Below are 20,645 nucleotides of genomic sequence, written 5' to 3'. Positions count from 1 at the left end.
GAAATATGCCACCACGGTTTTAATGCTGGGACTAGACAAGTCCTGTGGTTTTCCAAGAATATGTTCCTGCACATAAAATACTCAACAGGGCAGCTGGGCTCTAAGGCCTTGGGCAGCCCTCCTTGGTTTGGCCTGCCCTCATCTGCTCCCAAATAACACCTGATCTCCTTAACCCTGCCCTTTGACCAAAATGACCGGGATTAAAGGAAATTTGGTGCTTCCCCAAATAAGCTGGATTCACAGGAGCGTTTTTGCCAGCACAGCTATGGGGGTCTACAGTTGTGGGAGCTTTTAGCATGGTTATTTACTTATGTATTTATGGCAAGGCAGGTGTGGAGGTACAGGGACATCCAGCCCAGCCTGGAGCATGGCCCTACAGACAGTCACCCACCTCTGCTCTTTGCAGACCCCTGCTCCTGCACTCTGCCTCCTGTCATGGCTGTGAAGGTCCACATCAACCCACAGATTAGCATGCTACACTTGCTCCAAATCCTGGACTTTTCTCTAAGCTCTTCCATGTCTTCAACCCTCATCTTCTGGATTCCCAAGATATTTCGCCCCTTGTTGCTCTTCTCTGCTCTCCTCTCCTCTTCCTTCATGTGTCCCTGACCCCTAGTCTCCTTTTTTTTCTGTCCCTCCCTGAAATCCCTCCCACGCCCACAGCCCTCACCCTCCTCCATCCTTTCCCCATACAAACCACTTCCCAGTTTGTCCCAGTCCCACTGGACTGAAGACTGAACAATTGATTTTTGCAGAACCGGATTGGGGGGGTACCAGAAGGGCACTTCTATGAGGAAATAAGTCCCCTTCTCCATAGAGGACTTATTTTCTCTTCAGATCTGGCCTCATGGAGCTACCTGGGTGGATGGTGGTCTGGGGTCAAGATCCAGCCCCCTTGGTGTCTTTGCTCATTTGATAAAGCAAGAATTCTGCTTCATTCTCTGACTAGGAAATCAATGTTAAAAATCCTAGCATCTCATTATACTATCAAAGACCCTTTTTTCGACTCAAAGGGCTGATGCTTTTTAAAAAGTGAGAGTGATTAAAAAAACCCAACACAACCCACGTTAAAAGATACAATTTTCTTTTCCAAACAGCACCACCCTCCTCGCTCATGACTGCAGCCAGGAAGGTTTTCCTTTCTCTTCCTCTGAAGGAGACAGTGAAAAGGCAGTGCCCTCTTGAAGTTCAGACGTTAATTACTGTGTTAGAATATTTTGCTAAATTACACAGCATGGCCTCAGGAGATAACAGGCACTAAGAGAAGGGAGGGGAGTGGATACCCGTCTACATGCTGCACCGCAGACTCAGACGTGGGGGGAAGGCAATTAGACGGGGAGTATTTATCCTCCCTGCACCACCACCCCGAGGCTTTCAGTTAGCAGCATGTACCCAGCCAGGGAAGCGATGGGAGTGTGCCAAGATTTTAAACGATGCTGAAATGGGACTGTCTCTGCCAACCAGACTGGAGGTAGGAGACAACTCCTGCAGAGAAGCAACTGTCCTGCCTGCTGCCAGCCTGCCGGCTCTGATCCCTGCTGTTTCACGGCTCCTGGGAGCTGCCCTCAGTCCCCAGGGTTGGTAGTAAGACCCTAAAAGCGCCTGTCTTGGGTCAGGTCACTGACCCAAGATATCTTTTGGGGATATCCCCTGCATACCCACCCAGCCCCAGCAGCAATAACCCCCTCAAGCTGGAGGGATCTCTCTGAATTGATCCTGCAGCTGCAGCTTCCCGCAAGAAAGAGTTCTGCAGCTTCCTTAGTCTTTCTGTGATGAGCTGCTTCCTGGGGTTTGCTCCGAACCTGCCCCAACAGCCCTGTCCGATGCACCTGGAGGGGGCTGAGAGTGGGATGGTGCCAAAGCAAGGCTGCTTCCTGTCACCCCTGATATCCAATCCCCTTACATCCAAGCGAAGACATCGTGGGTGGACAACAGGATGGGTAAAAAAATGGGCTGGATGGTTGACCTCAGAGGGTTGTAGTTATTAGATTACAACCCAACTCTGTCTGAGGGCCAGGGAAGAGCAGTACTGAGGTGTGATTCCGGGACCTGCCCTATTTAGCACCCTTATCCGTGGCATGGAGGAGGTGAGGAGCACAATCTTGTGAGGTTTGGAGATTTAGGAGTTGGGGATTTTGAGATTTGGGGATGTCCTGAATGTGCTCAAGGAGCTGCCATCCAGAGGGACCTCAGTGGGGTGGAGGAAAGTGTCAAGACGAAACTTAAACATTGAACAATAAATTAGACCAGTGCAAGACAAGAGCACAGGGACATGGGCAAGGCGTGGGATAGGATTATTATGGGAGGTGAGAGCAGGCAGAGCCCACCCTGTGTTGCCTGTCTGTGGGGTACCAGCCAGCAAGGTGCCTTGAGGGGACCACAGTGGCATTGCCACCTGGCATCTTCTTGAGCCTAAGTCCCCCAAGCCAGTTTTTCCACCTCCTCACTCTGTTGCCATAGGCAACTGCTCAGGTTACCTGGCTGTGAAGGCAGGTGTGGCTGCTAAACGGCGTCATAAAAATAAACAAATGCATCCAAAGCAGCACTCAGCACCAACCACCTGGGCTGGAAGTGGCTGCCCCTGGCAGGGGGCTGGCAGGAAGGTGGCAGCTCCCAGCCCCAGGGGCACCTCCTGAGTCAGTGTGTCCCATCAGCATCCACCGAGGATGAGACTGAGACGCAAGAGGAGCCAAACCTCCCAACACCACTCATTTGTCCCGGCTCCTACAGAGCGCGGCCGTGGCTCCGCGCTGGCTGCGAGCCCTCCTTCCCTGCAGACTTCAGCAATCACCAAGAACTGGGCTGAGTCTCTCAGGACCCAGTGCTAATTCTCCTCCTCCCCAGCAGCAGCCAGGGATGAATCAGGGAGGTCACTGAGCTGGGGTGGCCCATGCCCACCCCGCTGACACACACGCAGCCACGGCAGCACGGAGCTGGATGAAGAACAGCCAGCTCCAACCCTGCTTAGGAAAGAGCTAGGGAAGGCAAAAGTGGTGACAATCAGTGAACAATAGATGGCAAGTAGCATTATTTATTATCTCTACATCTTCAGTAGCCACGGGGCACTTCTTGCACCACGAACAGGGCTCTGATGGTTCCACTGACATTTGCTGCTCCCTTGTCTTAACCCATTTTCTACATTTTGCTGACGCTGCCAAAGGCCATGGAAAAGAAGAAATATGGCCAGGCTGCAAGAACCAAAGTCCCTTAGTTGTTTCCCTGGTTTTAGTTGTTTTTGGGGGACATGCAATGTGAAGCATTGTTGGAGCAGGGCTGAATGTGGTCCTCAGGGTTTGGACATGGGGCAGAGGCTTTGGGGCAGCAAGGATGTCAGCATGTTCACTCCTCACCATCCTGGAAGGGCAGAATGAGATGTACAGGGACAAAGGGAGAGTGGTTTTGTGAAATAAAGTGAGGCCTGAGTAAAGAGGGCTACAGGAGAGCTGGGAGGAGACAGTGGAACGCCCTCTTGCTGAGATCATCATGCACAGGAGCCAGGAGAACTTCCTAGAACTGCTAAATCTGTTTTCCTTCAGACAGATAAAAGACCCATGGAGGAATATCATCCTGGAAGATGCCACCACTGCTCCCAGATAAGAAGAGCCAGGTCGGGAGGCAGGCAAGGGCCAGGCCCACAGTGCCCTGGCTGCAGCACCACCATTCCCAGGGAAAGCCTTTATCCCAGGAACAATGCCCTTTTCCAGCTCACCCTCGATTCCCCGAAGCTCTGAGGGAAGAATAGGAGGAAAGCTCTTTTATTTCTTTTTAACATTTCTGTTTTGTTATTCTTTTCACAGGCTTCCCAGATTTGATGGCTGCAATAGTCCTCTTGTTCTCATCTGCAAAGGGCTCTCCTGCTTTCCCCAATTGTCTCCAGTTCTGATCTTTGGGTCCACCTTGGGGATTCATTTCCCTTCTCCAACCTAAAATACGCACTGTTCCAAGAATAAAACCGTGTTTTGATACAAATCATCATCCAAATTCACTGCGCTCCACCAAACCATTTGGATGGACCCACCTTTTACCTCCCTTGGTAAACCATCTCTTTGCCTAAAATCCCAACGCTGACCCCACCAGGCGTTGTTGTGAAGACGCTCTTCACCTATACAGACCTCACCCCAAACCCTCAGAATAGTTCTGGAAATCAAACTTATTGATTCTTTGGGGATTGAGCTCCCGGGAGATGCAGTCACGGCGCTGGACGTGGTGGAAGACCCTTCCTTCTCCCCCCACCCTGTTTTCCAGCAGTTGGCTCCAGTGATCCTCAAGTCCAGAGGAGGATGTGGCAGAGCCCTCCGGGATGGGGGCTTGGTGTGGACCATGTTGGTATCAAGGGGCACAGCCACTCCCTTGGCTCCCAAAACACATCCTGGGTGAGGTGGTAGCTCTATCCAAACTTCTTTTGCTGTCATCAGACACCCATTCCTGTGTCTGACATCAAACACAGTGGTCTGCCTGCTTCCCCAAGGATAGTGACGAGCATTGGTTCCATTAACCAGCAAACCTCAGCATTTATCACTCCAGCCTCACTCCAAATGAACTTGTCTTTTGATTTCTTGGGGTCTTTTTCAGCTCACAAAACAAACCCATCCACATCACTCAATAAATAGCACTGGTGTTGTCGCCCAACGCCCCAGCCACGTCCCCAGCTCCTCCTCACCCAGCACGGATGTCCTCACTGCCATCCTCACTCCTCCCTCCCAGCTAATGATGCTGTTAATGAACTTTTATTCGGGGGGGAGAGGAAAGGAGCTGGAGAGAGGAAGCTTTGCAGGGAGAAGGGAAGAGACATTCCTGCCTCAGTCATCAGGCAATTTTCCCCTTCCTCTTGCTCACTCCCTCGCTGACCTTTGGCTGAGTCTGCCAGAGCTATAAAGGAAAAGGGAAAAAGGAAAAAAAAAAAAAAAAGAGAAACTAAAAAGCAAGAGGAGCTGAAAGGACAGGCAGAGGGAGTGATGTTATCTTGCCTCTGCTAATGATTTCTGGTCAAAGGATGGGTGGATGAAGGCAGAGGGAGCTGTGCAGGATTGTGGGCAGCACAGAGGGGGTTTGCTGGGGGATGCCCAAGGGGGAAGGAGTCAGGGATGAGGGGCTGAGACTGTACATGGGGACACATGTGCTGATCAGCAGAAGGAGAAAATACCCATGGTGCGTGCTACTGCACCTTGTGAATCTGTCTCAAGGCATGTGGAGGTCCCAAATCTCACAGGCCATGGTGACACCCCCTCCTCCCTTGGCACAAAGGCCATGTGGTTCATGGAGCTCACCAAGAGATGAACACTCTGCACAATTAAGAACTTTCCATACCCTCATGGAGCACCCAGCAGGGCCAGCCTGTGCAGATGTCCCTGTCCTCTCCTGAGTGCAGCTGGAAGAGCCCACCACCTCCTCGGCTGTGTCTACAGCCTGACTTTGGTTCTGGCAACCATCTTGGAGCCTGGCACCTATCACTGCTGATAAATAGGTGATCCTGTTCCCCTGGGCTGGCCCTGTGCACCAGGATTAGCTGACAGCATGAAAAAAACAGTGGCAAGAGCCATGGAAGAGAAACAGCATGAGTCAAGGTCAGAGCACTGCAGAGTGAGCAGTCACAGATCAACCATTTTGGGGCAGGAGTGCTGGGAGAGTCAGGCTCACCCATGTCAGCTAAGAGTCTTCTTAGAATCACAGAATGGCTTGGGTTGGAAAGGACCTTAAAGATGATCTTGTTATTAAAGGTCATCTAGGAAAGTCATCTTCTCTGACAAAACAACACCACAGGGACAGACCTGTCCTGCTAAGGAACAGAGGTGTATTTTTAAGTGCAAATTTATGCATGACATCTTGATATAATTAGTAAAGTCTTATTATGGAGCTGCCCTGTAGCAAAAAATATCCCTGATACATGAAATCCATATCCCTCTGCTCACCTCTAGATCACCACCATGTCCCCACATACCAGAAAGGTGACAAAAGGGACTGTGACAGCAGGGCGAGGGCAGACAGGAGCGGGCAGGGAAAAATCCTGGCAGAATCAGGGCTGGGTTGTGTCACCATTATGATGGGAAGCAGAGGGAAACAGGGACTTTGCTAGACGTCACGATCTTCCCTGTAAGGTGACACATACCTCTGTGGGCAGAGATTTTGGGGAAGTTTGGCTATTCTTAGTGTTCCTGTCCCACCTCCTCCTCTGGATATGTGTGCCTCATCACGATGCCTGCGCTCCTCCTCACAGCTACAGTCACCATCTGTGAACTCTACCCACAATACTACCACCAAGACAAAACGTTTATGGTGCGTTTGCATTCAGAGAAAACTTCCCATGCACGTAAAAAAGTCATCACCAGCACTTTCTTTATCCTCCCCTTGCCCGAGGTCTAGCGGAGAACTTATTTTACAGCGAGTTATTTATGGCCTGACAGAAGCACCACTGACAATTTGAGATTCACAGCTCCAACCCTGGGGAACGAGACGGGTTTTTCTGAGAAAGCCTTCTACAGGCAGCAGCAGGAGGCAAAACCATCTTTAAAACAGGATGGGGGGAAGCCCTCTCCTCCTCTACTGAACATTAACACTTAAGCTGTCTCTTCTGTACATACTCACTGAGGTTTCTGCCACCACCCTGAGCTGTGGGGAAGCTCAGGGTCTGGCTTGAGCTCATCAGGAGCTCAGGGTCTGAAACGCCCTCAACGCTGCTGACAGAGCTGGGTTTCTTCTTCACTAGGTGGGGAGTAAGGGCATAAGGGACTTAATTTCTCTCCCTCTTTCCTCCCCTCAGTCTGTCTCATCCATTCAGGTGCCTTCACCTGCCTTAAGAAGCTTTTTAAGCCGCTTAGGCGGGGAGGTGGGGATTTTCACAACTTCGGGATTTGCAAACTCAAACACTGGGTTTGCCACCCCAGCTGTTGGTCTTTGCAAACCCTCGGACAAAAGGAGCATGTGCTTTAATTATTGTGCTTTAATGATCAGAAACACAACGTGCAGGAAGAGCCAAGCATCCCTTTGAGGTGAGAAGTGTTGATGCTGGCAAGGCAAATCTCTAGGAACCATAAAGCAAACACAGGATCCTAGAATGGCTTGGGTTGAAAGTGATTTTAAGGATCATCTTGATCCAACCCCCCGCCACGGGCGGGGACTTCTCCCACTAGACCAGGTTGCTCAGTCCAACCTGGCCTTGAACACTTCCAGGGACGGGGCAGCCACAACCTTTCCACTGTCATCTACGAACCGCGGGCATCTCCAAACTGCAGCGCGACAGCTTGGTGGAGAAGGACAAACTCTGAAGGCATTTACCTCCCTGAGGCAGGTATAGATGGGGCAGACCAGGACTCGAAAGGGCTCTCCAGTGCTGCTCCTCATGGTCCCGAAGACTTCGCAGAGGAAGGTGATGAAGCCCAGCCAGCGCTCCACGTCCCGCTGCTGCAGCTCCTCCCGCATGGTGAAATCCTTCTGCAAGAGGGACAGAGACAGGAGGCGGCATCAGCAAAACCGCATCCCCACGGAGAGGCAACGGCTGCCTAAAGAGAGAATTAGGAGGAAATTGAAACTCGGGGTGGGGGGGAGGAAGACAGACAGACTGACTCTTTGGTAACAGTGGGGAGATTACTCAATGTGCGTGGAGTGGCCGGGGTTTCAACACAGAAGGCAGGTACTGTAGAAATACCACCAGCTCCTGCAATAACTGCCATGGCTTGCACTAGAGACGGTGTCCCCTGTGCCCTGCTGTCCCTCTAGGACAGACACAGGGACTTTTTTCCACATGCGCAACCAAGACCTCAAGTAAAATGCAGAGGAAATGCTGATGGCCATGCTGGGCTTGGTGATCTAGGTGGACCTACCCAGCCCATTCATTCCAATATCTTCAGCAGACTCAGTGTCTGGCCAGGAACATCCTAATGGTCTGGCTGCTCACTGGTGTCTCACGAAATAATGGCAGAGACTGGCTCCCTGCCCGACCAGAAGATCAGGGCAGCCTGGGCTTGGCATTAAAAGGTCACCCTGCTCCTGAGCTGATGGTTGCTATGACTAAGGATTATCCCAGTGACGTGATTTATGGATCAACATCAGGAGGAAGCATGCAGGGAGATAGATGCCTCCCCATCAATCCTCCAGCTGGGGAGAAAACAGGGGTTTGTCCAAAGGCAGGATGTGAAAAGGGACAGGTTTGTGTTGGGAGTGTGTGACAAAGAGCATGGGACAGCACAGAAAAGTAAATAAAAACTTTTTTTGAGGATGGCACAAGGGAGTGCATCGTGCTCAGAGTCAAGAAGGTTTCCCTGGGCTCTAAGTGATGCTGCAGAGCTTCTTGCATGACATCCCACGTGACTTTGCTTGTCTGTCTCCATAGTGACCTTTCCCTGGTACTAAAAATTAGTAGACACTAAGCAGGGGAATATTAAAGCGGAGGACAAGTTCGTTCCCCACACCGTGTGTTCCCAGGGCAGGTTGCACAACATTTGAAATCCAACAACTAAATAAATCATCCTCTATCTTTTTCATCTGAGTTTGTTCCTCCTGCCTGAGACAAAGGGCCTTTGCTGCTGCTCTCTGCAAAGCCAGGGGAGATATAAAAGCCACCACACCAAAGTTCACCCTCGTGCCCCGGACAAGGCACAGGAGATCTTTCATTTAGAACAAAGGTAAGTGAAGCAGCTACTAAAGAAAGCCAGGCAAAAGCACAATGATTATTTTCATGACACAACTTCATGAACAGAAAATCCAAGGCAGGAGCTATTTATATGTTTCATTACAAAAGGAAAAATAAAATATGTATTTGCATATGCAGGAAAAAGACTTGTAAAATAACCAAGGCACTTATTAACCAAACAGTGATGACTAATTCCTCTCTACACCCATTTCCATAAGTGAGTTGCCCAACTGTGTCTGCGACTCCAGCGTCAACCTGCAGCCAAATCCTGTTGGGTCTTCCCAGACTCTCTGGGGGAGTTTGCAGAGTTCATCCTTTCATTATCCAGCCAGTCCCTGGGCAGTGAAGGAGGAGTTATTTGCCAGCTCGAGTTATCATCCCAGAGTTACCAAATTGTTCGTTTTGGAGTTTTTACTTGAATTTTAATGCAAAAAAAGAAGTCAAAGAGAAATGATGCCCTGAACTACTGAGAAATTAAAAAACCAAGTGAGAGCATCCCATGCCCCTCATCTGCCTTGTCCACCAATAAAGTGGAGGAAAAAAGCTCCCTTTGAACCCTGGAGCATTTCCTTGATACTCTGAGACCTCTCCATCCCCTGGCACTGCTTCCTGCATCTCATGCAGCATCCCACCCAGCTCCAGCCCCCAACCCATCCTGTCCCCCAACACTCCCTGTCCTGCCTGGGAAAGTCCACACTGATGTACCTGGGGAGCTGCACTGTATTTTGGGATCCTTGGGGCATGCTGGGAAATTCCTAGCAGCTTGGGATAACTGCATGGGCTCTGTGGTCCCAGACGACTGGGAAAGAATAAAAACCACTGCAGGAAACCCTCCCCCTTCCTGTTTCTGCTTCAAACACAGTGCCCTGCTCTGCAACCTTGCAACAGAGAAAACTGAGTCTTCAACATTTTCTCTTAAAAAAATATTTTCTGTAAAAAACCCCAAACAATCAAACCAACCAAGCCCCTAAAAATTCCATAAAACAACCAGCAAACCAAACCAAACTCATCAGGCCTGGGATGGGAGCTGGGCAGGAAGGGAAGTCACCACTCATCACTCTCTTTTCATTATCCTGTGGCAGCCTGTGGGTGATGCCACTCAGCAGAGACATAAACGAACACCACCCCCAACTTTGCAGCTGAAGAAGGCCCTTATAAAAGAAAAGGGACTGGGGCTGGGGTTCCCTGTCTCCTTCAGTCACAAAAAAGCTTGTGTAGACTTTGATGGACCACCATGAAGGATGGGAGAGGGGGATGGAATGTGGGATGGATGTAGAAGTCACCGTGATCACTTTCACCCAGAATGTGATGCCACACTGGGAATAATTTTGCTCCATCTGCAGTCTCGGGTTGGGCCAAATTTTGAAAAAGGAGATGATTTGCACACGCTCTGCAAAAGAAGGGGGTGATACGGATTCCTCTGACAAAGTAGGAAAATAACCTTCCTAGAGGTTTTCTAGGCCACACCTGCCTACAGGCCAGAGCTGGGCCTGGCAGGAACCTCCATGGCAGCTGGACTTGCAGTGCCAGGGCTATCCTGAAGCATCCTGACAGACTCATCTGCTTCAGATCTGGCACGAGGGGTGCACAAGGAAGGTGGTCCAGGGAGCTCCATCCTTAAATTTGGCTTCCAGACAGCGGGTTTGACCAGTACCAAAGAGTGTACAGATGGGCGAGCCAACCTGAATGCCACCCATGCAGAGGTGTCCCACCTCCCTTGGGGTGCCCATGTCTGAGGAGACCATCCAGGTTGTCTGATCCGTGGATTTACACGCGCAATTCACCTGGCTGCAGGTCAGCCATGCTCCCAGCAGGGCCTGAGACCCTTGGAGAACATGGAGACCAAAGGGTGTGCAACCAAAAGGGATGAGGCAGAGCAACCACAGGGGAAAGTTGAGGAGTTGGCCAGCAGGGAAGAGCGGCTCAGCAGGGAACAACCCCCACATCCTGCATGCCCGGGGCACTTCTGATGAAGCCATGCCCTGACCTGCAGACCTCCACACACCAGTGACAAGCCTTGAGGGGGCTGAAAAGCTCTGAAACCAGACTGCCGGGTCACTGCCCTGCCCAGTGAACTTTATTTGCTCTGGAAATGCCTCATGGAGTTATATAAAAATAACCTGTGGATTGGCTTGCCCCATGCCTAGGTGGTGATGTCAGGGCAGCAAGCAAATTATCTTTCATCAGTTTGGCTGTATTTTTAAACACGAATTGTATTACTAATTTGGGGGTGCTCTGGCCTGTAGATAATCTGGGTGTGTTTACTGGATGACCTTCATTCAGTGCCTATAGTTTAAAATAAAATGTATTTATACCAGGTAGCAGGGTTGACCACCCTTCTCTGCCTGGTTTGGGAGAAGAATTCATTGGGAAACCATGTGGCAAGTGGGAGGATGCCAAGGGGACCTCTAAAGAGGTCTCATACAGGACAAGTTTGGGGCATAAACCTGAAGGCTGAGCATGTTCATCATGTTGGGCCTCACCATATGTGATCAGTAGGTTCAGGGTGGCCTGTATTCACACGTCATAGAGATGGCCCGTGGCTCAGCCCATCTTCTGACATCCCCTGTTGGACCCTTTGTAAGCTTGGCTGAAGTTCCTGCCAGCAATGGAAATTCAAAATGCCTTTATCCTGGGCGTCTCCACTCTTGCACCCAAGTGAAAGCCCACTCCTCATCCCAGTGTAGGGGCGGGGCATGCAACACCATCCTGAGACCTCTCCAAGCCTAGGACCAAGCTAGAAGAGCCAAGAGGAATGGCCACTCCATGGGAGAGGAGGCAAATCCATCCTCTAACATTTTTGGTGGTCAGCAGAGTCAAGTGGGATGAGAAGCAGCATTTTGCCATCGGATCTAAGCCCTCGCTCCAGCCCAGACAGCTGCAGCTGAAAATTCATCCCTTGGGAGTTTGCCACACTTTTTTTAAGACGAGTTCCAAATAACTTTTCCCCAGATCTGGGCCCACCGACTCATGGCTGACTCTGTCAGCAGCAACCGAGGGCAAAAGTTTAGTGTGGGATAAAAATGAGGGTTAATTTAAGCATCGCCACCTTCTGATGGAAAAAAAAAAGACACATTTGGGCTTGTTGCTCTGTAAACACAGGGCTCTTCCTCTGGCAGCTCTGCTGTTTACTCAGTCATTGTCAAGGAGGCAGGAAATACTGAGTCAGAAATACTGCACAAAAAGAAATATATAATGCTTAGATATCCGTGCTAGGAGCTATATAAAAAGCTGAGAGAGGCTGTGCTAAATAGCTGATCTTACTGGCAATGTGCTGCAAAAGGCTGGAGCCCTAAATGGCTCTTTGGAAGGGGCCTGAGATAAATCAAATGGGTTGGAGGAGGGAGCTGGTGGGTAGAGGTTGAGACAGCCTCCGTCCTTTGCTGCTGTCCTGGAGAAGCACACCCTCCACCCGCTCCCTCCCCAGACCTTCCTAGACTCCATAAATGATATCTTGCACAGTTAACATCACTGCATTGCTCCTTGCTTACAATTTAAATTCTACTTGTATTTAGGTCCTGGCTAGGAGGAGGTTCTGGAGTGTAGCTTTGCTTTCCGAGGAGTGAGATGAGTAGTTTGTAGCACTGGCATTCAGAAGAAGCTCAGGAGGTGCTGGAAGAACCTGTGACAGTACAGTGAGTGATCAAACAGCTCTGCCCCTGGATGGCCAGGGTCTCAACGAGCTCCTCTGTACCACTCACAGCTTCATTGGGAATATTTCACTCCCTGGACACCACTACACAAACTCCTTTGCCGGAGATGGTGGGACATGGCAGGACCATCAGCTCTTCCATGGGCTCTGCTTTCCCTTCAGCCTCCCGCAGCAACACTCCAGGTCTCTCTGTCTGAACCAAGGACAGAACCACATTGAGATCCCACCACGCCATTCCTGCCCACGCTGCCAGTACAGGGACAACAAGACAAAGCGGAGAAAGATGATGATAGAAAACCTGCTTTGAGCCAACAGCTCCCATGCAGGACCTGGAAAAGAGCAGTACAGCAGACTGAGGTTCATTTCCAGCCCTGTGTGGGCTCCCATCACCTCTGTACCCTGATTTCCCATCCGGCAGAGGGGAATGATTTACTCATCTCTCTCTGCAAAGCGCTCTGGGGCGTGTGACTGAGACATGCAAATCATGGCAATTATTATGACTCCAAGAAAGGAGCTATTGACATTTAAAGCAGATAAAGCTTTTAAATTACAGATGACACCCTGTGCCCAGCCTTGCAAAGGTCCTGGCTTCACCCAGCCATGAGGCATTTCACTCCCACAGACTTTCATCACGTCGTTTCCCCCAGGCTGGATCTGCACCCCATGAACGTGCACCAGCTTCTTCTCGGGGTGTTTTGGCCCTTTTGGGAAGAGCAGGAAATCCTATTGGTGGCCTTCGGCGTGGACTTGATTTCACACAGGTCTGTGAATGATTTTAATCAGAGAGGTCTCCAAAATGCCTTGCACAGTGAGGGTCCAGGTTACCAGGGCTGTGACCACCACCCCATGGACACCTACCACACATCAGTCAACCACCACATGACTTATAACTTGCATTAGATGTCACTGATCAATTCATAGAATCACAAAATCACAGAATGTTTGGGTTGGAAGGGACCTTAAGGCTCATCTTGTCCCAGTCCCCTGCCATGGGCAGGGACACCTTCCACTAGACTAGGTTGCTCCAAGTCCCATCCAACCTGGCCTTGAACACCTCCAGTGATGTGGAATTCTTCCAATTCTACAGGAACAACTCATCAAAGATCCTTCAGCCACCAGGCAGACACAAACAGTGCTTATTTCTCTGAGAAGAATCTGGGCTGGAAGGGGAAAGTAAGGTCGGAAAACTCCTGGTTCTTCTAAAGGATAGGCAAACTCCCAGGATTAGGAACAAAATGACTTTTAAATTCCCAGTTCTGGGTAACTGAGGCAGCTGATGATCAGAGCCAACAGGAGCTGTGGGCACTTCCTGTGTCTACAAACACCCCGAGGTGACCAAGCGAGTGGTCACTTGAACCTCCTGCCCCCTGGTCTCACCGTGACCTCTCTATATCTGGCTCCCAATCTGGGATCAGCAGCAATTACCCACCCAATGTGGGCGTCTCATGGCTTGAGCTAGTGATGTCTGTGAGGTCCCTGGGGGCTTCGGGGGTGCAAGCAGTTAATTATTGATTTATCTCAGGTTTAAATCACCCTGGTGGGGACGTGATGATGGATGTGTAAATAAAAATGTTGCTGTTAACCTCGCAGTTGCTAGAGATCCTGGAGGATTGTCTGGATGGAAGCTCTGAGCAGACCAGGAGGGTGAATTCAGCAGCATGGTCTGTGCACTACCAACAGCAAACACCACTTTGCCCTGGGTGTTTGCCAGCGCCTCCTCCAGCGCTACCCAGGTGACGGAGTTGTCTTCCTTGTCACTTAATTTTTATTGCCACCCTTCCTATCTCACACCTTTCCGGATTCCCAAACACGTGCCAGGGTGTCAGCTCAGCAGGATAACAGCAGTTTATCACTACTTTAAAGGCTTGTTATCCCACGAACCCAGACACAGCAAAACATCATTACCAGCCCTCAGCTGGATCTTACAGTGAGCAGAGGGACACAGACAGATCTGCAATCTGCAGGACACACAGATAAGGAACTAATGATGTGTTTGAGAACCAGAAGCCAATCTCTCAGTCCTGTGAAGAGGGACTGGAGAGGAGACAAGGGACCACAAAGAAATGCAAATTAATTTCCTTGTTGGGTTGTCATCAGAGCAGCCGGGGCAACCGTTTGACCCAGCCCTGCAGACACCCCATGGGTGTAATGCCCAGAGGAGGCAGCTGCCACTCAGCAGCCTTGCTCCTCTGCAGCATTTCAGAAGATCCTTGTTATATTCATTTTACTCATGTAAGTCTTGCTACTGTAGGAATCTGGAGGCAGTGATGTGCCCTTTGCCTTTACGAGTGTGTGTGGGAAACCCTGGGCTGCCTTCGGATGTTGGGAGACAACAAGAGTCCTCCCCCCACGATGGGGACAAAGCATCCGTGTCCCTTAGAGCATCCCAACCCTAGGCCAGCAATCCCCTCCCCCACTACCACGAGGTGGTAGGAAGAGAGAGGATCAAGCACTGTGGATCCCTGCTCATCCCAGCAATCTGCAGCAGCACTGACACCCCAGCTCCATGGAAAAACATATTAATATAAATCTCTCAGCCCACGGGCTGCATTCACCACGGCAGGAGCTCAGTGTAAAACCATAATGGTATGAAGAAATCCTAGAAAAAAATATTTGGAGGCTACTTTATATGGGTGGGGATGGTTTGGTGGGCAGTTAGCAAACCCTTCCCCACGTTAGGGCAGGGGCTGAGTCTCAACACCATCCCCACATCTGTTCAGAGGTCACTTTTGTGCCTGAAAAAGTGCCCATCCCACTCCCAACACCAACTCGAGGTGAAGACTGGGAACCCCAATTGTGGCTGACAGATGAATCCTGCTTGCAAACACCACATCTTGAGATGTGTGCCCAGCCTTGCAGCCTGGGAGGATGCAGGAGGGACCAGCTGGATTTTGCCAGCAGGATGCATTCTTATCCTAAGCTCTGCACAAGCAATGCATCCTCTTTATAAGGTGGAGGTGACAAGGGATCTACGGGGACAGGTCAAGACAGGAAAGAGGGATATAAGAGGAGGAAAAGTGGCTCTGGAAGCAGGTGCTGCTTGGTCCAGGCACCAGGGCTGGAGGAATTCCTCCTGCACTCGAACTGAAGCTGTGTCCATTGAAAGGCCAGGCTGTCTGTGGATGAATGAAACCAGGTGGGGAAAAGCAGGCAGCTAATCCTGTTTGCCATCGGGAGCTTTTCCGCACAGGCGCTCCTGGCTTACACTGGCTCAGTCCGAGGAGGGATTTTCCTGGGTGCCTGGCAGCTGGCAGCAGAATGTTCTCCTGTGGGATGCTGAGACCTTCCCAGGAAGTACAAGCTTGGTGGTGGTCACCATGAGATGGCACTGGGACCACCAATCTCCTGAGCTGGCTGTGGAGTGCAAGGCACTGAGGCTTGGCCTCTGCTTCTCCTCAAGCCAGGACCAATGGATGAACGAAGCCCCCGAGGCTTTCCCCATCCCCAAATCCTGCCCCTGAAGTGGAAGCCCTCGAACTCTGCGATGCAGGGAAGCTGACAACTTCTGGATGGACGTCAGTGCACAGAGGTGGCTACAAACAATTCCAAGAGGTATGAGGCATTATAGAATCAGGGTTGGAAAGGACTTTTAAAGACCATCTCATTCCAACTCCCTGCCATGGGCAGGGACATCTTCCACTATCCCAGGTTGCTCCAAGCCTGTCTAACCTGGCCTTGGACACTTCCAGGGATACAGAGGCAGACACAGCTTCTCTGGGCAATCTGTGCCTCCCCACCCTCACAGACACCAATTCCTTCCCAATATCCCATCTAACCCTGCCCTCTGGCTGTAGGAAGCCATTCTTCCTTGTCCTGTCCCTCCATCCTTTGTCCCAAGTCCCTCTCCAGATCTCCTGGAGCCCCTTTAGGCACTGGAAGAGGCTCTCAGGTCTCCCTGGAGCCTTCTCTTCTCCAAGCTGAACACCCCAGCTCTCCCAGCCTGTTTCCAAAGCAGAGGTGCTCCAGCCCTTGGAGCATCCTCCTCTGCACCCACTCTAACAGGTCTTTCCTGAACTGAGGACTCCAGCGCCCCATTATGGCCAGAATTCTTGGTTCCCTCCTTTACAAAAGAGCAAAAAACCCAGAAAGATGGATGCACAAAAACTCGGTGGGTGGGAGAGCACGGGGGTCCGGCAGGCAGCTGTCCAGATTCGTTGTGGGATGGGCTTTCCTTTCATCTGCCCAGAGAATGAACCACATGGACGATCAAGGAACTGGAGGAGTTAACGGACTCCCAGCCAGAGATATTTGTGGCACCCAGAGTTCGTGTAAAGTTTCATACCGGGACCCTTTACTAAATTCTTTCGGTCATGGGAGAAAACACTGCAACTGTTTAGTCTGCAGGGAGGTGGTGGCTCTGGCCCAGCACTCAACGTCGCTGAGCAAACACGTTGGAAAGCAAAAAGGCTGAAAACCCTCTTATCTCCTCCGTCTGCTTTTCACCATGTCCCTCCCACCACCATGGCCAGGCATCCGATGGCCATCGGGTACCGGTGCTGGATCCCCTGGCTGGAAACACAGCTCTGGGAGGGGGGACAAGAGACCACTGAAAATCAAGACCTGGAGGTGAAGTACCAGTCTGCTAAAAAATGTTATTTATGCAGAGGAGCTCAGAAAAATCTTCCTCGGGGGCTAATATTTACAAATTCTACGCTTTTGCTATAAGGAATGTTGCTGTTTTCTTTCCTTTTTTTCTTTTTTTTTTTTTTTTAAGGGAGGTAAAAGATGCATTAATCTTTTCTGCTCATCCCTTGAATCATGTAGGTATGGAGCACCCTACGATGCCCCCAAAGTTGCCTGTCCATGTTGGGAAAGCTGAGACTACAGAAAAGACTTGTAGAAAACAACATCAACTGGCAAAAGCCTTCGATCCCTCCATACTTTGCATATCTTTGATCCCTCCATACCTTGTATCTCCAAAGGGATGTTCATGATTACCATGACTCATTTTGCAGCATATCAGCAGACCTCGAGCATCACCGTATGGTAGGGGTTGGAATATTAAAGAGATGCAAGGAAACACACCTTACTCTTATTAACTGAGCAGAAATGGAAAGGTTTTGTTTTTCCAGCCTGACACTATTTCCTTAGCTGGTGGGCACTTCACTCCCATCGTTTTCACTTTCAGTTCCTGCTGCTCCTGGACTGGGAGTGTTATCATAGAATCACAAAATAATCTGGGTTGGAAGGGACCTTAAAGATCATCCTTTTCCAACCCCCCTGGATAGGAAGGACACCTTCCACTAGACCAGGTTGCTCAAAGACCTGTCCAACCTTATCACTGGGTTTGGACTCCCAGCGCTGCCTCTTAGGCTCTCTTTAACAAAAAATTAATACATAGAGCAATAGTTATTAAAAAGAAAAAGAGGGAAAGAAAAGTGAAGGAATTCATCACCGGGATGGAAAAGGAAGCACTGGTTTTGGATGCTCAGTGAGGGCAGAGAGCATGGGTGGCAGCACAGCTGATGAGACCAGAGGATGCGTCAAGATGGGGCAGCATCATCCAGCCTCACATTCCTTGCTCCTGTCCCCAAGACTTAGATGCTGTGTTTTGCATCAGCATCAGGCCTGGCAAGCTGCAGGACAGGGACTTGAAAGAATTCTGATGTCTCATTCCTCACACCCCAAGTATCTTCTGGCTCCTCTGATCCCGGGACTCACCCCGCTGAAGCCCCTTTCCACCATCATTTTGCATTTGCTTGTTCAAACGTCAGCAGCAGGAAAAGATGAGGCTGTGCAAAATGATCCCCCTCGGGGGAGGTAAAAGGGATGTGGACTTCATGGAAGCATTGATCCTCCAAACTCAGATTTTGACAGAGAGCAACACACAAGAATATCCACCAGTGAAAAAAACCCCTGAGCCTAAGCCTGGCTGGGGGATGATGAGGGTGCTCATGCTGCAGGTTGCACAGGACCATCCCTTTGGCTGCCACCACAGCAATAAAGTCCACCTGGTTGGAAACTGAATCTTGTACAAATTCCTGTGGTTCAGCTAGAAAACCTTAAACCAAGAGATTTCCTCCTGGTGAGCACAAGAGCATCCCCTGTATATCATGGGCCTGTGTCCAAGTGATGCCAGGGAATGGGCAAAGCACAAGTTATCTCATTTTCCCCCTTTCCCAGGAAAGAAAAAGAGCACTGCCCTCTCCAATATCCTCCTACCCAAACCCCATCTCTGGGCTGATGCTGGCATGTGTGTCTGCTCTGGCCTTGGCTCAGGAGGTGATGTCCCTGGCACGTGCTTCTCCAGTGTGCTTCTGTGTCAGAAGGATGATGCTTCATTTACTGTCAAAGTGACTGGGGGATGTGGGGGTTTTCAGGAGGGGTCCCAGTCAGGGTGATGGATCACAGGGTCCCCAGTGAGCCTCCAAAAATCCTCTCCCCAGGCGAGGTGAAGAAGGGAACCACCTGAGGCTAGGGCTGGGAATCCCAAGGGGGCTGTGGGTATGGGCAGCAGGGGTCTTCCAACCCTGCAGCATCAAATCCCCACCTTGGGGTGCCTGCAGCAGCCTGAGCCGGATTTATGTCGGTGCAGGCAGGAGCAGATGGTCTGTCAGGAGGGTGCCTTAGGCCAGCTGAGTCCCTGGGCTGACAGGAACATACTCCCACATCCCGGGGTTGGATTTGAGCCTTTCAGGAGCAAACAGAGAGTAGGAGCTGATGCCAGTTCAGCCTGAGCTGGGGGGGGGTCTCAACACTGAAGTTCCCCCCTGCCTTTCCTCACCTCTCAGTCAATACATAAATGAATTTTGAGGTTCATTTTTTTTTCATCCCTGCCTTTCCTAGCAGGACCCCCAGCATCCTCACCCACCAGCAGTGGCTGGGGGCAGCTAGGAGCCCACCCCAGTGGCAGACTGCTGCCTGGCTTTGTCCCAGCGCTGCAGGCAGGATGCAGGCAGGATGCAGGCAGGCTGAGCAGTCTGCAGTCTCCACCTAGAGCCCAGCAGAGCCTCTGCTCTGCACTGCAGCCCCACACACAGGGCGTGCACAGGCCCCACCACCTTAAGCCCCCCCGATCTGAACTTGGCTGTGCTTTTAGCAGGCAGCAGCAGCTCAGTCAGGGATGCTCCTGACATTCCTCACCACCAGCCTGGAGGACCAAGGAGGAGCCTCTGCTGAGTCCCACCACCACTGGAAGATGCTCACATAGGGCACCTACTGCCCAGCAGAGACGACAGACACCAGGTGCCATCCCTGAGGTCACACTATGTGCTGGAGCAGGGGCTGGTCCCCACAAAGGGAATCCAGAAATTCTCCAGTACCTCACGCCACAATGTCTACATTGAAATCTTGTCCCCTCCAAGGTGTAAAGGATCCATGAGGAACCACACACAGCTTATTTACAGAGTACAGCTAATGGCTATTTTCCACAACGCACCTGAGCACTGCAATATAAAACCTTACCAGGACACTGAATTAAAGTCAAATATGCCAATCTTTACACTCTAAAGGTTTTTTTTAGCATCCTAGACCTGCTTCCCATCAATCTCTCAACTGCACGATGCACTGCTACCCTGAACTAAACACCTTTTCCGTGCAGAGCCATGACTGTAGCTGCATCAGATGGACTCCTGACCCCAGTGACCTACAGGGCAGTGGGGACAAGCCCCTTGGCATCATCCCCTGTGACACTCGCTGCTACATCACCGGCCCTGTGGCCACCTCCAGCTGCAACTCTCCTTCTCAAAAGGGCTGTGATCCCCAAAACTCATCCCTGGGCTCGGGCTGACACGCAGCGCAACCCCACTGCTCGTTTAATTTGGGGTCTGGCTCAACTACTCCCAGCTCAGACACCTAGTGCTTGTGGGGCAGAGCTCCTGTTTGCATTCCCTCTGTCCTACCAGTGGGAAATTGCCTTCCCCCTCCTTCATTAAACCCCTAGATCTCGGGCTACACCCCTTTCTGTGCTCCCTTAACCCCCCTCATCTCACCAGCAGTCCTCGAGGAGGAGCTGCCCGGCACCACCACTTTTCCTGCGTCATGGAAAGGCTACAAATGGCTCCTGCAGCCGCCGCTCCGCCCGGGAAAAGCGGCGAGTTTAAAGCAGGCAGCTCGACATTTAATCCAGGGCTCTCCAGTAACTCCCGGACCCGCACGGGACCCGTCTGCCAGCGGCTCCCGTAACCTCCGCGGCAGAGCCCGGCGTTGTTACTACGGGCAGACGGCAGAGGCTTGGCCAGAGCCCGGGGTGACGGCAGGGACAGCTCTGAGTGATGCCCAGCTCTGCCCTTCACCTGCCGGAGCGGGCAGGCAGCCAGCCCGCTCCCCTGGCTCCCTCTCCTGCCTGATGCCGACACTTGCACGGGTTCGGCCCCGGATGACGACGCAAAAGAAGACCGAAAAAAAAAAAAAGAAAAAGAAAAAGAG

The 20,645-nt window shown here is 51.1% G+C and overlaps 1 protein-coding gene across 3 annotated transcripts in view; it reads right to left on the bottom strand.

Annotated features, from left to right (window-relative positions):
- CTIF (cap binding complex dependent translation initiation factor) overlaps positions 1-20,645 on the bottom strand; it is a 148,188-nt gene that overhangs the window by 13,554 nt on the left and 113,989 nt on the right. For all 3 annotated transcript variants that reach the window (XM_027671655.1, XM_027671656.1, XM_027671657.1), the window contains one exon: positions 7,273-7,428. In XM_027671655.1, the coding sequence (XP_027527456.1) occupies positions 7,273-7,428 (156 nt within the window). The remainder of the gene's footprint in view (positions 1-7,272; positions 7,429-20,645) is intronic.

Source organism: Neopelma chrysocephalum, unplaced genomic scaffold (genome assembly GCF_003984885.1).
Source record: "Neopelma chrysocephalum unplaced genomic scaffold, ASM398488v2 Primary Assembly neopelma1_97116, whole genome shotgun sequence".
Classification (NCBI taxonomy): Eukaryota; Metazoa; Chordata; class Aves; order Passeriformes; family Pipridae; genus Neopelma; species Neopelma chrysocephalum.
This window is presented reverse-complemented; position numbering and strand designations above follow the sequence as displayed.